The following is a 19,883-nucleotide window of genomic DNA, read 5'->3' as shown; positions in this document are numbered from 1 at the left end:
CCAGCCTCGGCCGCGGGGCTGCCCTCGGCCCCCCAAGCCGGTGCCCCTGGCGCCTCCCGGGAGCGCGTGGGCAGCGAGAGGCGCGCGAGGGCGGGCGCAGGCGATCGGCGCGGGCCCCCGGGGACAGGCAGGGGAGGTGCGGGCAGGACGGCCGGCGGGCCAGGGGAAGCCGGCGATGGCAGCGGCCAGTGTCCCCGGGCGGCGAGGCGGCGGCGGCGGCGGCAGCGGGCGGCGCTAGGAGCCCCTGTGATTGGCACAGCCCGAGCCGGAGGAGGAGGCGCGGGGAGGGCGGAGGAGGAGGAGGAGGAGGAGGAGGAAGGGGCGAGCGGCGGCGGCGGCGAGGAGCTGTGCTTCCACCTCTCCAGCCCGGCAGGACGGGGGCGGCCGCCGCGGGCCCGGGGTGGGGACAGCACGCAGCTGCGCCGCGCGCACCCCCGCCCGGCAGCTGCCCGGACACCCGGGGCGAGCGGGAAGGCGGCGGCGGCGGCGGGAGAAGGATGCAGGGGAAGAAGCCAGGCGGCTCGTCGGGCGGCGGCCGGAGCGGCGAGCTGCAGGGGGACGAGGCGGAGCGGAACAAGAAGAAGAAAAAGAAGGTGTCCTGCTTCTCCAACATCAAAATCTTCCTGGTGTCCGAGTGCGCCCTGATGCTGGCGCAGGGCACGGTGGGCGCCTACCTGGTGAGTCTCCGCGCCAACTCCGCCGCGGGGCCCCTTCCCCAGCCCCGCGCCCGGGCGGCCGGCGGGCACGGGGAGGGGGCAGGCGGGCGTGACCTCCGCGCGGCGTGGAGCTCGGCGAGTGGCGCAGAGGCGGCTGCCGGGGAGCTGCCGGCCGGGGCTGCGGAGCCAGCCAGGAGCGGGCGGGACCGCGGCTGCCGGCAGCTGCTCGGGAGGCGGTGGGGGCTGTGTAGGGGGGCACCGGAGGGGGAGAGGCCGCGGGCAGGGGGCCGTGAAGCCACCCCTCTGCCCCTGGAAAGTGTAGCCAAGAGGGCGAGTTTAGGAGCCCCCGGGAGAGGAAGGCATCGCGGGTTTCAGGTGATCCGCACATGGGGAGGAAAGCCAGTTAGCATCCTGCGTCCTCCACTCCGCGTTCCATCTGCCTGGAGAACAAGTCCATTATGCATCATTTTCTCCGGGCGTTTGCTCCATCCGCCAATTACGGGGGGATTTGACAGCTTAGAGTAAAATGCGCCCAGGTATGGCCTGATCCCAACGAGGGCCACTTGGGGACTGTTCCCGCTCCGCATCCCAATAGCCGTCACTCGGCGTCTGGCACAAAGTTACCATACCTGGAGAGCAGCGGCGAGTTTGTGCCGGAGTTCCCGCTGTCCGCGCTCAGCCCTGAATTCCCCTCCGTGGTCTCTCGCCCACAAGGGGATTGCATCATTTTTCACAGTGTGTCTATTTCATTTGCCTCCTGAAAGGGGATATTAGATGCTCCAGGGGCCCAGGGGTGCTATAACAGAGCAGAGCAAACAGCTTGTAATGACTCAGCACAGTCCATACCCACTTTGTGCTTTCTGGGGCCCCTTGCAGGTGGTCCCAGGCGGAGTTCCCAAGGGTGCGTGTCCAGGCCCAAGTACAGCCTTGCCTACACAGGAGAAGGTTTTGCAGAGTGTGTGGTGTTAAACCATTGCTTGACTATTGGCCTGAAACTGGGATCGAATGCCACAGACTTTGAGTGTTAGTGACCAAGTTTGACGGAGACAGAACTGAGCAAGATTCTGGCTGTTGGAGAGCCACATCCAGAGCCAGAACTGCCCTCTTCCTGGTGGCACCTCTTATCCCTCAGCGCTGGCCATTGGGTGACAGCTAACGAGGGCCGGATGCTGCGCGCCCCGTGCCATTCATGAACCCTCTGCGAGGACTCGGGGCTTGCTGTCAGGAGGAAGTACCGGCAGGCTTGGTCGGTGTGCAGGGTAAAGCCAGTTACACGGTTTTGACTGAAGACTGTTCAAACTCCGGGTGACAGAATTGCAGGGCTTCTGACAATGCAATGCATGTCCTTTGCTCCTTGTGAGATGACAGGCACTTAAATACCTATCTCTGTGCCCCCATGGCTTGTATGCTGCAGATGAGCCCTGTAGCCAAAAACACACTTGGCTTTCTGTTTATATTTTTGGATTTTAAGATGTACGCTTTTATAGTTACTGTACACAATTGCAGACAGTACCTGCGGCCTTTGGTGTTTGGGGGTTAAGGGAAAGCCGTGTTTGGAGGGTCAGTTTATTAGACGTCCCTTGGATGTTAAAATATTAAAATAGATACATGTATTACTCAGATGCACATGCGCATTAATAAATATATGCTGGTCTTTACAGGAGCATAGACAAAGTATCTAATTCCTGACCAGGTGGGTCTGTGTTTAAAAGAGGGTAATCAGTGATCGGTGGCTGCCCACAGTTTAACAGTTGGTCTGAAACCAGTTTTGTTCAGTAGAGTGCAGCATTCATGCGTGGCAAGCACCAGCAGGACTTTTCACACCGCGAATGATAAAGGCACAGGCTTAGATGTGGCTTACAGGGATCTAAGGGTTTTAGAAAGAAATGAGGCTGGGCTGCAGTCAAATGAGTGGCCCCAGGTCCTGCAGAAAGTTAAGACGTAGAGGGCCGGCCCGTGGAGAGGCGGGTGTATAGAGGCAGGGTTGGCACCAAGTGACAGGAAGTTGACCTGAATCCTGCCATAGGCAAGTGGCAGCCAGAGGAATTCAGCCCACCTGGTGGGGGCCTCCTGGTACTTCCAGCCTGGTTCAAGGGGTAAGGTAACAGGAATCAACAGGTGACTGGCAGAAAGAGATAAGGCCCAGGAAGGGACAGGCCTAGGAAATTGAATTCGTTTTGATAACTAGGAGCGGAGGCATAAGGTGCCCAGGGCATTGCCTTGCCTGGCTGCCCGCGACTCTCCACTGCCATCTGAACCTCATGAAAATAAATAGTTTGCTCACCAGGGTTGACTGAATCAGATTGCTATGGGTTTTGCAATTCTGATTCACTTGGGAGTTTTCATCTGTTATTTGGCAGATGGAATAGAAAGTTTGTTATTCCTTCAGCTATGCGAGACTTTGTTACAGATAATTTGAGAATGAAAGATTTCGGGGTGTTTGCAGGAGGGCAGATTTCTTCCTTTTAGTTCATCTTAGGCTTGCTTAGGAAACCCGAAAACCCCTGACTGTAGGTGATCACACACTCAGGGCCCACGGATAAGGTGTGTGTTCTATAAGATTGCAAATTCTATGCCAGGGACATTGTTTCCTACTTGATTCCAAAACTCCATGGAGCTACCTTTTATTTTGTCTTCCCGGGTGCCTTTTTTTCTCTCTCTCTCTTTTTTTTTTTTTACATATGGAGGCTTCATTTCATTTTTCCCCTTTTTTCTCTGAAAAGACAGATTGCCCAGTGACTTGAGTGACACAGGTATAGTCTTCCCAACTGCAGAACCAAAACAGGAAGCTGCCTGTGATTTGAGAAGCAACTCTGAAAAGCAGGACTGTGTGTGTGTGTGTGTGTGTGCCCAGGGTGGGAGCTTTTGCATATAAAGAACACCAGGGGACCAGCAACTTTTTGCCAGGGAGCTGGTGGCCTTCCAGAGGAACACTGACATTGACCCTGAAGCGCAGACTCACTGATACTATAGGTATGGGGTCCCAGGTGAAACCTAGGTCAGCTGTGGATTCTGAGACCTTTCTGCTCCAAATATTTTAGTTGGAAATCATGTTTCAGATCTGTCAACCGTCCCAGGGATGCTCTCTCTCAGTCACTTAAACTTCCTGATGGCCTATGAAATATTTTCTCAGCATGAAAGAGAGACCCAATCAGTTTGATCGCCACTGTGTGTGGAATATAGAACACAATTTAATTTTCTTCTACTTGGGTCTTCGCTTCATGAGTGGCTCCTGCTGACCTGCCGGCAAGGTTGTCACGTCCGCCTACGTGTTAGGCCGTTTGGAGAAGTCGCAGGCCTGCAGGACCAGTGTGGAGAGAAAGCCATTTCGTGTTCCCTTTGCGGGGTTTTGTGGCCACCCGCTGAGACAGGTCAGGCCGTTCCCTGAGTGAGGGCTGCATGCAGAGGTTCTCGTGTGCTATCAGTTACTGAGGCCCGACGCAGATAAGGCAGGATGTGTGCAGGAAATTAAAGCATCTGCCACCTCTGGACAGCTTTCATTGATGCTCACATACAAACGCATTTAAATTTCCTCAGGATAAAAACTGAAAAAGGCCACTTTTGTGTCTGCTTGGGGCTCACAGGTGGTCTCTGTGGACCAGGGGTGGGCATTTCTCTATGCGGAATTATTCAGAAACTAAGTCTGAGCTTGTGGGGTTGGGGCAGAGAAATGAGTGACTGAGTATATTTAACAAGGTTCCAGCTCACTGCTTTATAGTCGCTTTTTTTCTTTTTCTTTTTCTTCTTTCTTTTCTTTTTTTCTTTCTTGGCCTGAGAGCATCCAGTGGGCTGGCAATTAATGGATGAGGAGAAACTGCTGAATTTATTTTTTATTTTTCCTAAAGAAGCATCATTTTGAAGAGGTGTTTTTGCATATCTAATCCAGAAGCAGACAGCTGAGAGACATTTTTGAAGTCCTTGTCAAATTAGTATGATGATTAAGGCAACTGTATTTTACTCAATCAAATTATTTTATACACTTATGGTTTACCCAAAGTGACAAATTCCCTCCCATTTGCATAATTACTATATAGCCCCAGGTAGTAAGAAATAAAATTACCCTGACTTTTTTTTTTTTTTTTTTACAGCTTAGCTGAAAATGTTGAGCTAATAATTATTTAGAGGAAACTATTATTTCTGAAAATTCTTTTCAACCAGCTTTGTGGACACACCTTAGTTTCTGTGGAGGAGTTTCTGCTTGTGTTTTTAAGAGTTGAAAAAAGTGAATTAGCTGTAAAGCGAGCAAGGTCTCTCCCCTGATTTTGTAACTAACTTCCTTTTCAGTCTTAGGTACCTTATGCAGATGATGGCCAGGAGGCCTCCCCATGGAAGCGGGGCCTTGCTAATCAATTGCTCAGCATTTATCAATCGCTCAGCGTTTAAGCTCATCTTTTGGCCTGCTGCCGAAACAGTCTTGTTTCTCTGTTAGGGTGGATAAGTTTTCTCTTGTGGGAAGACAGCCTGAGCAAGAGGGTCTCTGCGAATTTCTATTGCTCGTCTTAAAGCAAGCTTTGAGGTGCTGCCTTGTTCGGGGACTGGGTGCACCTAGCAGACTGGCCCTGGGATAAGTGTAACGTAACAAGCAGTGATGAGGGTACAGCTGCATTTCATGTAGATGCAGGCCTTGAATGAGGACAAGATCTGTGGGTGTTATTATCTGGTTACAGAGATAGAGCAGAGGTTGGCACTGGTTTCAGGGTCTTTGCCAGGCCTTCTGCAGAGGCGGTGGGCGGGGCAAGGACTCGTGCTGAGCTGACCTTGGTCCTTGGCTTCCAGAGGGCTCCCTGCGGGGCCAGGCAAGGAAGGTGGGGCCTGCCAGGTTACCATGGGCAGGCAGGTATGCAGAAGGTGCTCACCCCTGTGGCAATGGAGGATAGAACTGTATACATTTCTATGGCACCTTACTTCCAAGTTCACGGACACAGTTAAGTTGCACAGACTTAACTGCATTAATCACCACGGTCCTTCAAAGTAGCAGAAAGGACTTATCCTCACTGCTACTAACTTACATTTTGTACATGTGGTCTATTCTGTACATTGCTGTGTGTGTTATATGTTTGCACACATGCCCATATTGTACGCTGCGCTTTTGTGAAGATATTAAGGGACAGTTCAGTGGTAATTTTGATTGCATAGTTTACGCAAGGGTTTAGAACTCCCCTGATGACAAGTCACCTATATTTTATTTCCTTTCAGAAATGCCTTTGGTAATCTATAGGCCAGAAAGAAAGCATCCTTGCTCTTTTACTTTATTTTTTTGTTTTTGGTTTCTGTGTCTGTATGTACAAAATAGATAATAAACAGGAAAAGAGTGGAATCACTGACCTGGGTTCACAGGATATGTGAACTGATGCGGTTTGAGACAATTGTATTTTATTTATGTAATCCAAGTGCTTATGGGTTGATGCGAGAGGGAGTGCACTGAGCGGTTAAAACTGCAAGTTCAATGGTTCAAACTCCCAGGCGGAGCACAGCAGGACGCAGCCTTCACGGCTCTGCCCTCCCCTTCCCGGCTCTGTGACCCTGGGCTGATTCCTTAACCTCTCTGTGCCCTGGTTTGCCATTTTAGAGCTGGGATCACAATAGTACCCACCCTCATAGCATGGCTAGGAGTTGAGTCAGTGCCTGTAAAGCACTTTGAACACTAACTGGCACACAGTACTTGATAAATACTAGCTGTTCTTATTAACGCTGTGGTTATGCATACTTATTTCCGACATAGTCAAATCTGTAGTCCCAACAAGTGAGAAGTAAAATTATTTCAACCAAGCTTTGCTTTTGGTGTGGTAAACTGTACACTCAAGTTGTCTCTTATTCTGCATGAGCATTTTGTCTGGGGGCTAAAACTTTCTTAAAGGCAAATACAATAATTACCAGTTGCTAATGCTGTTTATTTCCTCATTATAAATACAGCAAATCCATTTTATCTTAAAGATGCTATAAAAATGACTAGTCATGTGGGAGAGGAACCCACCAGGGTCACGGTTATCTCGCGCATTTATAGGCACTGGGTACTTGGAAGTGAGGGGAGCAGGGACCGTTCAGGGGCAGCTGGGAGGGACAGGTGCCCTGATGCCGTGCTGGGAAGCGTGCGGTTATCTGTTACTCTGGTCTGTGGCCACAGGGTGCAGAAGCCTGGGACAGGGTTCTGGGTGGTCGGCACCTGAGGGGCAGTGGAAAAGGGTTGGCCTTGGAGTCAGAACATCTGGCTTTGAACGAGCTCTTGGTGACTTGGCTTTCCCTGCGCCTCTGTGTCCTCGTCTGAGAACTGGATATAATGCGATTCTCTTACAGGTAGTTGAGAGACTTAAATAAACAGACACTTGATAGAGTGCTTCTCAGGGGGTGCAGCACTCAATGACTGTTTTAACAGTAACGGCCTAGCCCTCCTCATTGACCTTGGCACAGTGGAAGCCCCTTTGTGGGACCCAAGGAGTTGGGGTACCGTGTGAGGCCTGGGCAATGCATCCTGAATTAATGACTCGGGCCCTTGGAGCGTGCTCTGTTTCTCTGGATGAAAAGTGGCCACGTCAAGGCAGCCTGGGGTGACAGGAGGAGGGGACCAAGGCACATATGTTGTGGACATATGCTGCCCTCCAGGCAGCCTTGTTTAACGTGTGGCCTTGCAGCTCAGCCCTGGTTGCCGTGAAGGGCTCAGGTCTTCGCTGCACCTCTGCCTTCCCCCGAGTCCTCTTGTGTGTGAAGCAGGGCGCAGCAGGCACACGCGTGGGCATTTTCCCGACCTGGGTCCCTTTTGGTTTCTCAGAGGCAGAGCAAATGAGCTCTGGATACAGCCTGGCTTCCCTCCCCGTGGGTTCGCCCTCCGTGGCTCCTGGCCATGGTGGAGGAAGTTCCCTTCCTCAGCACTACTCTGCGTTCATCTCTAGCTGTGGAGGCAGCTTTCTGCCCCCAGCCTGGTCACAGCCGTCCTTGGGAAGGACAGGGAGTGGCCTGGGCTCTTCTTCAGCGAATCAAGTTGGGCTTCCCCGAGGAAGTTACCTATCAGCCATCAAAAGCGCCAGGCTTTCAGCAGCCACCGCTGAGCTGTGCAGTGAGTGGCCTGCGGGGCCTTCGTCCTGGGCAGTCCGGTGACAGCACACAGAGAGGAAACGTCCTGCTGGATGCAGGCAGCATCCCCACGGCCGGCCGTTCCTAACTTCTTCATTTCAGTTCTTCCCCGTGGCTTTGAGTCGCGCCCTTCTGAAAAGGGAAGCCCTTTCGGATGGAGGAGCTCAGCTTTTTAATAGAAACGATGGGGCCCAACCCAGCTTCCTAACCGACTGGACATTCCTCTTGAAACAGGGAGTTATTTCCCTGAGAGATAGAAGTTGGTCATTAGGATGTTCCTGGACTTGAAGCCAAAGGCTCATTTATGACTTCACACGCACTATGAATATTTAAAAGCAAAGGCAGCATAGGCTGCTGCAAGCCCCACTTTTTGACAGCGTTTCGGGGTGAGTGGGGAAGAGGTGTAGAGCCAAGTTTTTACTTTTTTCTTCCCTTCGCTTTCGTGATTGCCTTCGTGATTTCCCCTGGCGACACCATTTCCTTCTGGGACCTCATATCCCAAGTGGCACTTTAAGTTACCTGGTAACAGAATCAAAGAGAGTACCGGCGGTAGCGAGGACGTCTTAGTTCCTTGGTGTTGGTTTTTGCTGAAACCTCGGCCGCGAGTGCTCTGAGTGAGGATCCAGAAGCAGGCTACGCCCGCGAGCGCATCCTGGCAGGGCGTGGTACCTCGCGTGCATTGCTAGGGTGCGGCAGGAAGTCTGGGTTACTGTACTGTAGCCTGGGTCCGCTCACAGCCTGGAGCATGCCCTTTGGTCTTCTGTCCGTGCATCTGTCTGTCGGCCTGTCAGTCTGTCCATCCACTTGTGGGATTCTGTATGATGTGGTGGCAGATTCTGACTTTCCTTGCACGTCACCCTTTGGGGAGGGCCTCTAGTAATGAACCTGGCCTCCCAGGTTCTCCGAGAAACGGTGCCTTGGTGGGTCTAAAGCCTGCTGTGGCTCCCACTTCGAAGCCACGAGCTCCCAATTATGCAGAGTGAACAGAAATAGTAAAGGGTTGAGTGTGTTTCCAACACACAGTCCCGGGGACTGTAATAGAATCGCTGGCAAGCCCTGCATGCCCTCCCTAAATCACTGGCTGCAACTGTAGGAACTTGAGGAAGGAAGGAATGATTACTTTTACTTTCATTTCTGCACTCGCAGCGTTGGGGCAGAGAGAGCAGTGCCCCGATGGTGTTGTTCAATTAAAGTCTGTTGTACTATGTTCCTGGGAATGGCTGTTGCCTTTCCCCCAACCCCCTCTGGAAAGGGCTAGTGTGAAACAGGCATGCGCACTCTAATTGTTAGATTTGCTCCCCATTCTGACGCTGCTGCTCTCTCGTCTCTGGCTGATTAGAATGAGAAATTACCACCTTGAATGCAAGCAAAGTTGAACTTGGAAAGCTGCCCTCTGACTGATTATATAAGCTCTAAAATACTGTACCTGAAATCTTGTTTACCCTGCTAAGAGTGCCTTTAACGAAGATAAAAATTTCTAAGCAGCATGGACCCATATGTTTTTATTATGTAAGATTCAATTATTGTGATGCAACCTGTGAAATGAAGGATGGTGTTGATTAGTTAATCACCCCTTTGGCTTTGTGGGTCGGAGCGTTGTTTGAAAGAGACCCACAGAGCCACCGAGAGCCACCCCCTGGAACTTGGCACCAGCCCCCCTTCTCTGCAGGGACGCAGAGGCTGCGCTGGGTCTGTGGCCACGGCATCTCTCAAAGGCAGGCATCTGCTGAGGTCAGCTGGAGAGATGGCTTGTGAGATTCAGCGGGATGCCCAGGAACACACTGTCCGTCCATCATGATGGGCGTCATCCTGCGGCCGTTTCCTTCTCTGGAGTGCTCCTTGGTGGCACTTGGTATGTACTGAGCCTTGCTCTGTGTAACTTCCCTGTGTTTCCGTGGGGTGCACCCCACAGCACGCTGCACGGAGCATTTCAGGTTCCTGGCCTCCTGAACCGCAGACAGGGGGCCCGGGGGAGCACAGGGCAGAAAGGACTTTATGGAAACTTGACAGTTGAAATGGCTTAGAAGAGCTTCAGACAGGCCTCTCCAGCCTTTGTGCAAAGAGTTCAGGGCAGGACTCTCCATGTAATAAATGGCATGGCGTGTTGCCTCCCCTGGGCTGGCACGTACTGCCTGGGCTGTGAGGCGTACGTGTTGCCGAAGGGTGCAGACATTTGGGAAACTTCAAACAGACACATAAATGGCACCTCTCCTTTGCCTTTGCCCATCCGTGGAGCTGCACCTGAGCAGATCAGGAAGGTGGTGAGCAGCTCTGCCACTTTGCAGCTTGTATGGAGCTGGCGGGGGCAGATGGGAGGCCCGCCTCGCCGTGCGCGGGCTCCGGCACGGGTGGGGCCAGCCGCACCCGGGCTGGGTCCAGGTGCAGCCCCAGGGGGCTTCTAAGGTGTGTGGGTGCAGATGGTTGTCCGACAGGCAGCGGGTCCCTGTGTCCCATGCTTAGGTCTTTCCCAGCATTGCAGAAGGTCTGCATTTCTTGCTTTCTTCTTAGGCAAAATCAGGGGACAAAATTAAGTAACTTCCCCAATGTGCATCCACGCCCCCCTCCCCACACTCCAGGCCAGCGAACATTAGCCAGCGTGTGAGCAGGGAAGCAGTCAGGAAAAGTTTTATTTTTGGAAATGAATATATATATATATATATATATATATATATATAATGACGCTTTGGTAAGTGCTAGAAAAAATGACTGTTTCTCTCATTTTCTTTTAAACAGACTCAATGTTTTCTAATGGCCACTATACATATCCTTGATCTGGTGAAGAAATAAAAATACATACATTTATCTGTCTTCTGACACTTTGGACTCAATTGGGGAGCATTTTTTCACTTTAAAACAATGGCACCAGGCAGCAGTTAGAAGTGGCTCAGAGACTTCTGGTGCTCAGGGCCGTCAGGGAGACTGCTCAGTGTGACAGGTGAAAGCATTTTAGGTTCTGGAGAAGGAAGTGGGGTGTTCTCATGTTCAGGTCTGTCACCTTTGTGGCGTTTTTTTCTGTTTGTTCCAAGTGAGCGGAGCCATGGTGGTCACAGGTGGTCAGCTCAGCCCTGCTGCCTCCTGGTTGTTGATTAATTTCTTGGCCCCCCCCCCCCCCCCGCTGGCCCCTGACCCCAGTCTGCCATGTGTCGCCAGTGCTGGCAGGATGTCACAGCTGCAGGTGTGGGACCTCTGGGAGGATGGGCTCCTGGGAGTCAGAGCCCGTGGTGCTCCTTAGGGGGGACTCTCAGGCCAGGTCTGTACCGTGTACACTGGTAATACATTTCTTTCAGCTCGGCCTTTGCGTTTATTTGGGAGCAGCAGTGAGGGGAGTGGGGTCTTCATGTTTAGGAGTTCCACAGAACTTCTGTGGAGTTCATAGGGCCGGAGGAGCATTCCTGAACATTTTCAGTGTCTCAGATGTTAGGCCAAAACCGGGGTATAGATTTTCCCTTAGATGAAGAACACTGCAATGTGTGTAGTAAAGAGAAGGCAACTTTGACACTTGACTGTGAGGTGGACTTGGACCTGGAGGTGAGCAGGTGCATGAGTCTGTTTCTCTGGGCTTTTCTGGAAAAAGAAACTGGATGTCTTAATTCCTTGGGCCTGCCATAACAGAGGATCACAAACTGGGTGGCTTAGAAAAATGGGTTTATTTTCTTGGGGTCCTGGCGGCCAGAAGTCTGAAACCAAGGTGTTTTCAGGACCATGCTTTTCCTGAGACTGTGGGTGGAATCATTTCTTGCTTCTTCCTAGCTTCTGGTAGGGGCCCTTGGTCCTTGGCTTTCCTTAGCTTGTAGCTGCATCTTCCAGTCTGTGACCAAAGTCACGTGGCGTTTCCTGCATGTCTCTCTTCTCTTCCCATAAGGAGACCAGTCACACTGGAGTAGGGCCCACCCTGCTGACCCCGTCTTACCTCATTACATATGCTAAGACCTAGTGTTCAAGTGAGGTCACATTCACAGATACCTGGAGTTAGGACTCATGTCTTTTGGGGACACACAATTCAACCTGTTTTGCCAGAGCATAAGAAGAGCAAAAGACCCTAAAATGGCTTTCAGATACAAAGAAAAAAAAAAATTAAAGAAAGAAAAAGAGTAACTCTTGGCCCTCTTCAGGGGTTTGGGTTGGGCAGGAAGATTGTGGGCATTGGTTGGAGAGTCATTCTTAGCAGGAAGCCCTGTGTGTTTGAAAAAATACTGCCCTGTGACAGTCCTTGTTTCCTTTTTGTAAGAAGATAAGCGTGTTTCCCTCGGGGGTGGTGGAGGGTGGGAATTCTGTGCTGGGAGTGAGCCTCATGCATTAATGTGGAGCTTGGGGCAGGCCCTGTCTGCGTTGTGGGCATAGCTGAAGGTGGAGGTGGGACTGGATGACCGCACCGTCTGATTAAGGGAAATACCCGCAGGAAAAAAAGCCTAGAAATACACGTGGGTGAGCAGTGTGTGTGTGTGTGTGTGTGTGTGTGTGTGTGTGTGTGAGTGATGTGCATGTGTGTGCAGTACATAGCCCTGTCCCCTCCCTGAAGCCCTGTCCCATGGGGTGAGCCTGAAAGAGACCGTCGCTGGGCCAGTTACTCTCTGGTCTGGCGCAGGTATGTGTTCCGGGAGGATGGACATCTGCGTTTTAATCTGATGCATCATCAGGTATTTCTGGGCGGAGGCGGGAGCTGTGGGATTCTTGGAATTTTTCAGCACAGACTCCTCTTAATAAGACTTCGCCTTGGTCTCTACCCAAGTAATTAACTTCAAAAACTTTCTTAAGTGCCCTGAGCAATATAGGGTAAGGTTTGCTTTTGGCCCTCCTGGAGTTTGTATGTCCTAGTGGGGGAGATGGTGTGTCTGTGATTTCATTAATTACTCATTCATGAGGCTGTCCCAGCTGCTGGGCCGGGCAGCTCTTCCAGCTGTAATCACATGGCCAGCGTGGTCTCCTGCGGTGAAGTCAGTGGTACAGCAAGGTTTGGGGTGATGCCGGAGTGGGTCTGGGTGGGCGGGGGCACGTTCATGGTTACGGATGTAAAATACTTTTCTCAGCCCTGGTCAGGGGAGATCCAAGGAGGACAAGAGGTCAGGGCTGGTGTTGAAGGCGGCTGGCTGGGGACAGCCCTCAGAGGTGGGGCAGCGTTGGGACACCTGCGATGGGGAAGGTGGAGAAGGCGCAGGCCGGGAGCACAGGGCCGCCGCCACACGCGGGGGCCTGTCAGGGCTGGCACTGGGGAGTCTTCGCTCCAGCCAGCGGTGCGGGGGCTGTCGGCACCTCACTTGGCAAAGCTTCTGTCTGCGCCCCACCCCGGCTTTGAAGTCCTGCCCTAAAACGCTGCTTGAAGCCAGTCTGCCAGCGCGTGGAGAGAGGCCACACCAAGGCGTCCTCAGACTGCCAGAAACAAGCATGGCTGCCTTGCGTGGTGCAGCCACGGGCCCGAAGGATGCTGGTTGTCCTGGAACGTTGTGCTTGCCAGCGTGGGGGCAGTACCGGGGAGGGGACCTGTAGCGCCCATCTACAATGGCACCTCTGTACGCAGCCTCTTTTGAGTTATCTACAAATGGGACTGCTGCAAGATGAGCTAAAATTAGGAAAGATCCTACCGTATTTGACTGTGTGTTTTTTTTAAACACTTCAGCGTGGCCTTGGCTATATCAGTTCTGGATAACTTTAAAGCTGGTCGCAGAACAAGCTGTGTTCGCACGCAGGAATGTGTCTCCAAACAAAGAGTGGGTGTGCAGTTTACAGTTTAAAAACTGGATGGAAGCCATTCCAAACTCCCGTCCTGTTCTCCTTGAGAAAACCTTGGCAAGCTGCTGAGAAGGGGCACTCCTCCTGGTGGTCATCATGAGGGGGCCAGAGAGAGGCCAGCCCAGGCGCAGAGCTAACTGGCCATGGGGAAGAGGCCTCGGTGACGAGCGGGGGAGGGCGCTGTGCTGAGCCTGTGCAGAGTCTGGCCCGGGTGCGTCCCGCCCGTGGGGCCACATCTGCTGCCCGTGGACGGGCGCTCCGAGCACTGGCTGAGACTTCAGAGCCCTGCGTGGACACGCCACTTAACTCTGCATTAACGTGAACGTCATGTTTACACTTGTGGCTTTTTGTCTAAATAGAAAGACGTGACTGTTTTACTTTTTATGCAAGGAATGCATGTGTTGAAAATTTGGACAACACAGATAAACACAGATACCCTTAAAAAAAACAAAAAAGAAGAAACATCATCCATAATGCCGTGACCTGAAGACCCACTGTCAGCCTTTTGGTGTGTGTCCTTCCAGTCGCTCTGGGTCCTTCTGCATCCCCTCGTGATTTCAGAGACAGAGTAGAGGGTGTTTACCGGCTTTGGGAAGTTCAGGGCTGCTGCTCGTTAATCTTCTGTGGCTTTGGGCAATTGGTTCTCTCTCCCCGACTCTCCGTCTCACAGCTAAGGTTTGGACGGTTTTTATACCAACTCCAAATGGTCTTGTGAGCACTGAATGGGGTAGTCCACCCAATGTGCTTAGCCTCCCATGGAGAAATGGCTGGCTGGCTAGACATACATTTTAAAATACATGTTTTTAAAATACGAAGTAGTAACTTTCACTCAAATTTAACAAAAGACCTACTTAAAACTTGAAGTCACTGTCTTCTGCCCTTGCATGTTGCCAGCCTGATTTTCCTTCTCTACTGATTATTTGTGTGTAGCTAAGGTGCCCAAAGAATCCTTTGTCAATATTTGACGTGTAAGAATCACAATATATGTTTCTGCTGCATGAGTGTGTCGTATTTTTGTGGAATTTGGTGTCAACAGATTCAATCCTTTGTCTTCCTCAAGAGAATTTTTACATATTTTCTCTTTGTTCTGTACAGGAGTTCGCCGCCATAAGGACTTGTTATCTGTCTGTCTGTTGGATTGACTTTGAACTCTGTCGTTATTTGCTTTGCTTTGATTGCTTTAATCCCTTGTTTTCATCTGTCATTTCTATTTTTAGCTTTCCTCTAGTCAAAAAAGATTTGAAGCCATCTTTCTTTAGTTCTTTATAGGTTTTATTTAATATATTACTTTTTAATGTTTATTTTCATCCCCAGTTTATTTCTTTAGGTTCACAATTCCTTCCTTCCTTCCTTCCTTCCTTCCTTCCTTCCTTCCTTCCTTCCTTCCTTCCTTCCTTCCTTCCTTTCTTTCTTTCTTTCTTTCTTTCTTTCTTGTTAATGTTACCTCTGAATCCTTCACTTACTGAACTCATATTCATATTAAGTTCTGTGGTTCAAATATCTTTTGAGGGGGGCAACGCTTCTCTGTTTGGGTAATGATTTCTTTTAGGCTGACTTCCTTGTCTTTGATACAACGCTTCATTTTTTCCTTTCCTCCAGGAATCTGTACTTAGAGATGTCATGCCTTTTTGTTTGCTTTTCTCACTTTGTTTTCGCCTGAGGCGTCTGCCCAGGTCATTGTTATTGATTTCTAGATGTGAGACTCCTCCTTCTTCCCCGCTGACCGCCAAGCTCGAGGCCGAAGGCTGGCGTTGTGCTTCGTCCAAGCTTCCTGTAGCCTGCAGGTGTGCAGAGCAGCAGGAACCACAGACCTGTGGCGGGTGGTGGAGGGGACGCAGACCGGCCCTGGCCAGAGGATACAGGCTTGGTGGCTTCTGCTTCTGGGATCTTCCGAAGGTCCTTTTAGGTGGGTTCAGTCAGCCCGGATGGGAGCACCCACGGACACCCTTGGGCAATATGCTGTGGCCCCAGATCAGCCCCAGATTTCTTTTTTTTTTTTAATATATAATTTGTTTATTTATTTATGTTTAGAGAGGGGGAAAGGAGAAAGAGAGGGAGAGAAACATCACTGTGTGGTTGCCTCTCACTCGCGCCCCCAGCTGGGGACCTGACGTGCAACCCAGGCATGTGCCCTGACTGGGAATCGAACCAGCGACACTTGGTTCACAGGCCGACGCTCAATCCCCTGAGCCACAGCAACCAGGGCTCCAGCCCCAGATTTCACTGCGTTCTTCTGGAACCTTCACTGGCTTCCAGCAGAGACGCTCAGCACTGTGGTTCACGGCCTCATTTCATCCTTTTCTCTCCGGTGGATGCCTTCATTTTTCTCCATGAGAAAAGCGGAATGTGTGGGTAGCTACTCAAATCTGCTTTCCCCCAGAGTTAGTGATAGTAATGAAAACACTCAGGAGTTTTATTTACTCACTGCTTCACCTTCCTGAGGGTGGTGGAGCAGCTACCCTGTTCTCTCCTGCTTTGCTCTGACTCTCCCGTTACTTTCCTTAGCAGGCAGCGTCTGAATTTTATGGCGCTGGAGTGGGCTCATTCTCTTGCTTGTTCACTGACTGGTGACTATTTCATTGCTGCTTTAAAATTGTTTTTAGTTAACGTTTGGAAGAATGAGGCTCTGCATGGAGGTTGGTGCCATTCTAGTTGAGATGTACCCGGCCTCATTTTAAAGGGCTGCATCATGTCCTGTTGTGTGCCGTTATATTCCATCACCCTATTTTCCCATGGTAGGTTATTGACAGCGCTTTGCCAATACAAATCCCATTTGCCCTTCAGAATTGTACAATTAAAATAGGATGGCGAGATTAAAAGTGCTGGTCACAACTGTAGAGAGGGGAGGGGAACTGACATTTTTTTCAGGGTCTTCCATGTGCCAGGGAGTGCATAAATGGTCTGATTGGACTCTCCCCACAGCTCTGTGAAGTAAATGCCATTATTTCAGTTTTACAGATAAGGAAGCTGGGGCTAAGCGTAGTTAACTTGCCCACAACTAGTTTTTGATCCTGCGTATCTCAGTCTTATCTTGCTCTAAAACCACCTCTCTTTCCTCAGCCCACACCTCATCTAGAAGTCACAGCTGAACTGAATGCTCACACGTTTGGTGTTTTGTTATCATTTTAATATGTTACTACATGTGAGAGAACACTGTTCTTTTTCTTTTTCTTTTCTTTCAACTGAGGGGGAAGGCAGTGAATGCTGAGCATGACTTCGCTGGGGCCCGAGAACCACGTTATCTGTCCTTCCCTCCAGTGAGTGCGAAATGGTCTTTGCAGGTTTTGAGAATTTCATTTTCTCTGAAAATGAGCCTTTGTGCATCCGCAGGGCCCCGGCTCCGGGCGTGTCGCTACCTGCATGTTCAGCCCTCAACTGTGTTCTCGCTCAGAACATCCAGCCACTCAGAAAGAAGGGCCATTATGTAATAACGCGGCCATAACAACCCTCACAAAATCACAGACCGCTCTGTGCCAGTGGGAACAAACACTAATGAGCGGTCGCTTCCGCCATGAACAAACGGTCGTCTTTCAAAAGCTCGATACAAAATTACATGTGCCTTATTTGAAAAGTATTCCGCAGTACTCTCCAAGAATCACATTTTGATATTTATTGAAAGACTCCTGTTTGAGCCTCAGTTTTATCATCAAAACCAAAGATGGGTCTGTTGCTGTCTTAATGTGTGGAGACCATTCAGTGGCTTTCAGTGCAATTGCGGGCTTTGTCACTTTAGCCGGGCAGCAGCCCTGGGAGATGGGTGGGGCATTTTTATCCCGCCTTCACTTTTTTCCTCACCTACGTTTTTAATTCTGGGTATAAACTCTCAAACAGAACCAGAAAAGGAAACTCTAAGTGCATCGAACACCCGTGCACTCGCCACCTGCAGCCGAACGGTTATTGACATGTGGTATATTTGCTTCATTTACACACACACAACATGCATACACATCCACATATATACCACCTGGAGGTAAATGATAGAAATGAAGACACTTCACACTGAAATATTTCATTATGCTTCTCCATAAAACGCGATCGTTTCCCTATAAAAGTGCACCCTAGTATCACCCCAGCGATCAGAGGGTTCTCGTAAGTGAGACATGAGCACATGGGAAGGGCTTAGTACAGTGCCTGGCACGTGTCCCCAGCAGACTTATCCTCATTCCGGCAGTCAGTCCTGCCGCGGGTCCCTGAAGACGGTTCCTAAGGCCCTTTTTGCTTTGAGGGTTTTGTCTGTGGAGGAACACTGGGCATGGCTGAAAATCAGGGGCAGACGGGGAGCAGTGCTCATGGCCCTAGAGCCAGGCCAGCCAACGACAGCCGGTGGCCCGCACCAGCCTGCAGGCTGATCTCTGGAGACCGCAGTGGCGGGGACAGCCACGCCGGTTCATTTACATACTGCTGTCTGCGGCTACTTTTGCAGCCAACCGCAGAGTTGAGAGGTCATGACAGAGACCAGATGGCCTGCTGAGCCTATAGTCTTTGGTATCTGGTACCTTCCAGGAAAAACCAAAAAGATGCAGACCCCTTTTTTAGCATATTAAAGAGTTCTTAGAGTTGCGGGCTCTGCCCTGGGGTCCTGGCTCTCCAGGGAAGATGTCGCTGCCTTGGCTCTGAGTGACTCTGCCCTCAGCTGTCACTCCCAGGGCTGCTGCTCCCCAGGCTTTCCAGCCTTCTCTTCCCAGAGCCCAAGGCCGACTTCTTCCTCTGGGGCGTCCTGCCTGCTGCTCTTAGTCTGGGGCGTGGAAACAAAGGCAAGTGTGCCCTCGGGTGCGCTCTCAGCTGGGGAGCGGCTGGTTCCGAAGGCCCCCAAACCAGAGTCGTTGTCGTTCGTGTACTTGTGCGTCTTTCCGCGCAGACAGTGGGCTCGCGTGTGTTTGCACAGCACCTTCCAGATGACGCTCCGGGGAGCCCCGGGGAGCGGCCCCACGTGGATCTGGTCCCTGGTGGTGGGGCGGGATGCACGGCGGATCACAGACCTTCCCTCTGTTCGTATTCCTGGCCCACGAGTACTATGTCAGCTAATTATAGATGCTGACTTTTGCCAGTATGTTTGGGGTCCCGCTGCTTGACCCAAATGGAGCTGATTCATCTCCATTGAGTGAGCAACCTTATTCCTGTATGCTCCCTCTGCACTCGGACAGAAACGGACCACTTTCTCAAAGTCCTTTTCTGTTTCGTGTGGCTGACAGGCCTCGATTTATTTCCTGGTCTTTAAGATAGTGTTTATTGATCTGGGGCACTAAATTTAATCCTGCTGTGGGAGAATCCTTTCCCTTTTATTTTTATGTTGTCTCCTAACCACTGAAATAACTATTAAATGTTTTAATTAATTTGGCGTGACACCTCTGGAAATGATGATGGCAGTTATTGTATATATATAGTAATTTGGGTATCAAGGCTTGTTTTCTCTTTTTCTGTCTCACCCTTAAAAATTATAAAAGTTGCCCTGGCTGGTGTAGCTCAGTGGATTGAGCACCAGCCTGTGAACCAAAGGGTCGCTGGTTCGATTCCCAGTCAGGGCACATGCCTGGGTGGCAGGCCAGGTTCCCTGTTGGGGGGCACACAAGGGGCAACCACACATCGGTGTTTCTCTCCCTTTCTTTTTCCCTCCCTTCCCCCTCTCTCTAAAAATAAACAAATACATTCTTTAAAAATGTAAAAATGTTTGTATTCTGTGATGCGGCCATATTAATTCACGACCCATTTATTGAGCTTCTGTGATGTACCAGGCACTCTTCTAGGTGCTGGGGACACAGTGCTGTGACACACATAGAGACCTCTGCTCTGAAGGGCCATACATCATGGTGCTCTTCTCAAAACCCTCTGCAGGTGACATCAGAGCAAAGGCTGAGATTCTTGGGAGAGTGTGTGTGAGTGGGAGAGAGGAGAACATGGAAGTGGGTCCCACAGAAAAAGCAAGACGGACACCTGGCAGAGGTGGAGGTGTGTTTTCAGACACGGAGGGAGAGGCCTCTGGCTGTGCAGGCCGCCTGCCCTGAGAAGGGGAAGGAAGAAAGGCCCCCGTGGGTGGAGGCGGCAGGTAGGTAAGGGAAGGCCTTGACTGTGAGGCCCTCAGGCTAGCACCCACAGAGCGGCCATGCCAGGGTTTTGCAGTAAAGTGGCATGACCTGTAGAAAGAGGTATTTTAGGAAGGAAGTAGCTCTGTGAGCCTGGAAGCAATTGCAGACCCAGAGTCGGTCTGGGCTCACAGCCGGAAGGTAGGCAGGGCCACCCAGATGCCCTTCAGAGGGGAGACTTCTGTCTCAGAGCCTGACTGACACCCAGAAATCCGTGCTGATAAAACGGGGCAAAACCTCGCCTCCCAGAAAGGAAGTCATCATCATCTGAGATCTTAATCAGGGCAATCTGGGGCATTTCCAGTGGGCTCCCCGACGCCAAGTGACTTCCTAGCCCTTGGTGACAGCCGAG

General features: G+C 51.0%; 1 protein-coding gene across 2 annotated transcripts in view; it reads left to right on the top strand.

The window, feature by feature from the left end:
- Window positions 1-348: 348 nt before the first annotated feature.
- Window positions 349-19,883, top strand: part of SLCO3A1 (solute carrier organic anion transporter family member 3A1) — a 244,265-nt gene continuing 224,730 nt past the window's right edge. Inside the window, exon 1 of one of the 2 annotated variants that reach the window (XM_090263650.1) lies at window positions 349-677. In XM_090263650.1, the coding sequence (XP_090119776.1) occupies window positions 498-677 (180 nt within the window). In that variant the 5' untranslated portion in view covers window positions 349-497. The remainder of the gene's footprint in view (window positions 678-19,883) is intronic. The other variant, XM_090263651.1, reaches the window with a different exon arrangement.

This window comes from Furipterus horrens, unplaced genomic scaffold (assembly GCF_987537825.1).
Source record: "Furipterus horrens unplaced genomic scaffold, mFurHor1.1.pri manual_scaffold_16, whole genome shotgun sequence".
Classification (NCBI taxonomy): Eukaryota; Metazoa; Chordata; class Mammalia; order Chiroptera; family Furipteridae; genus Furipterus; species Furipterus horrens.
This window is presented reverse-complemented; position numbering and strand designations above follow the sequence as displayed.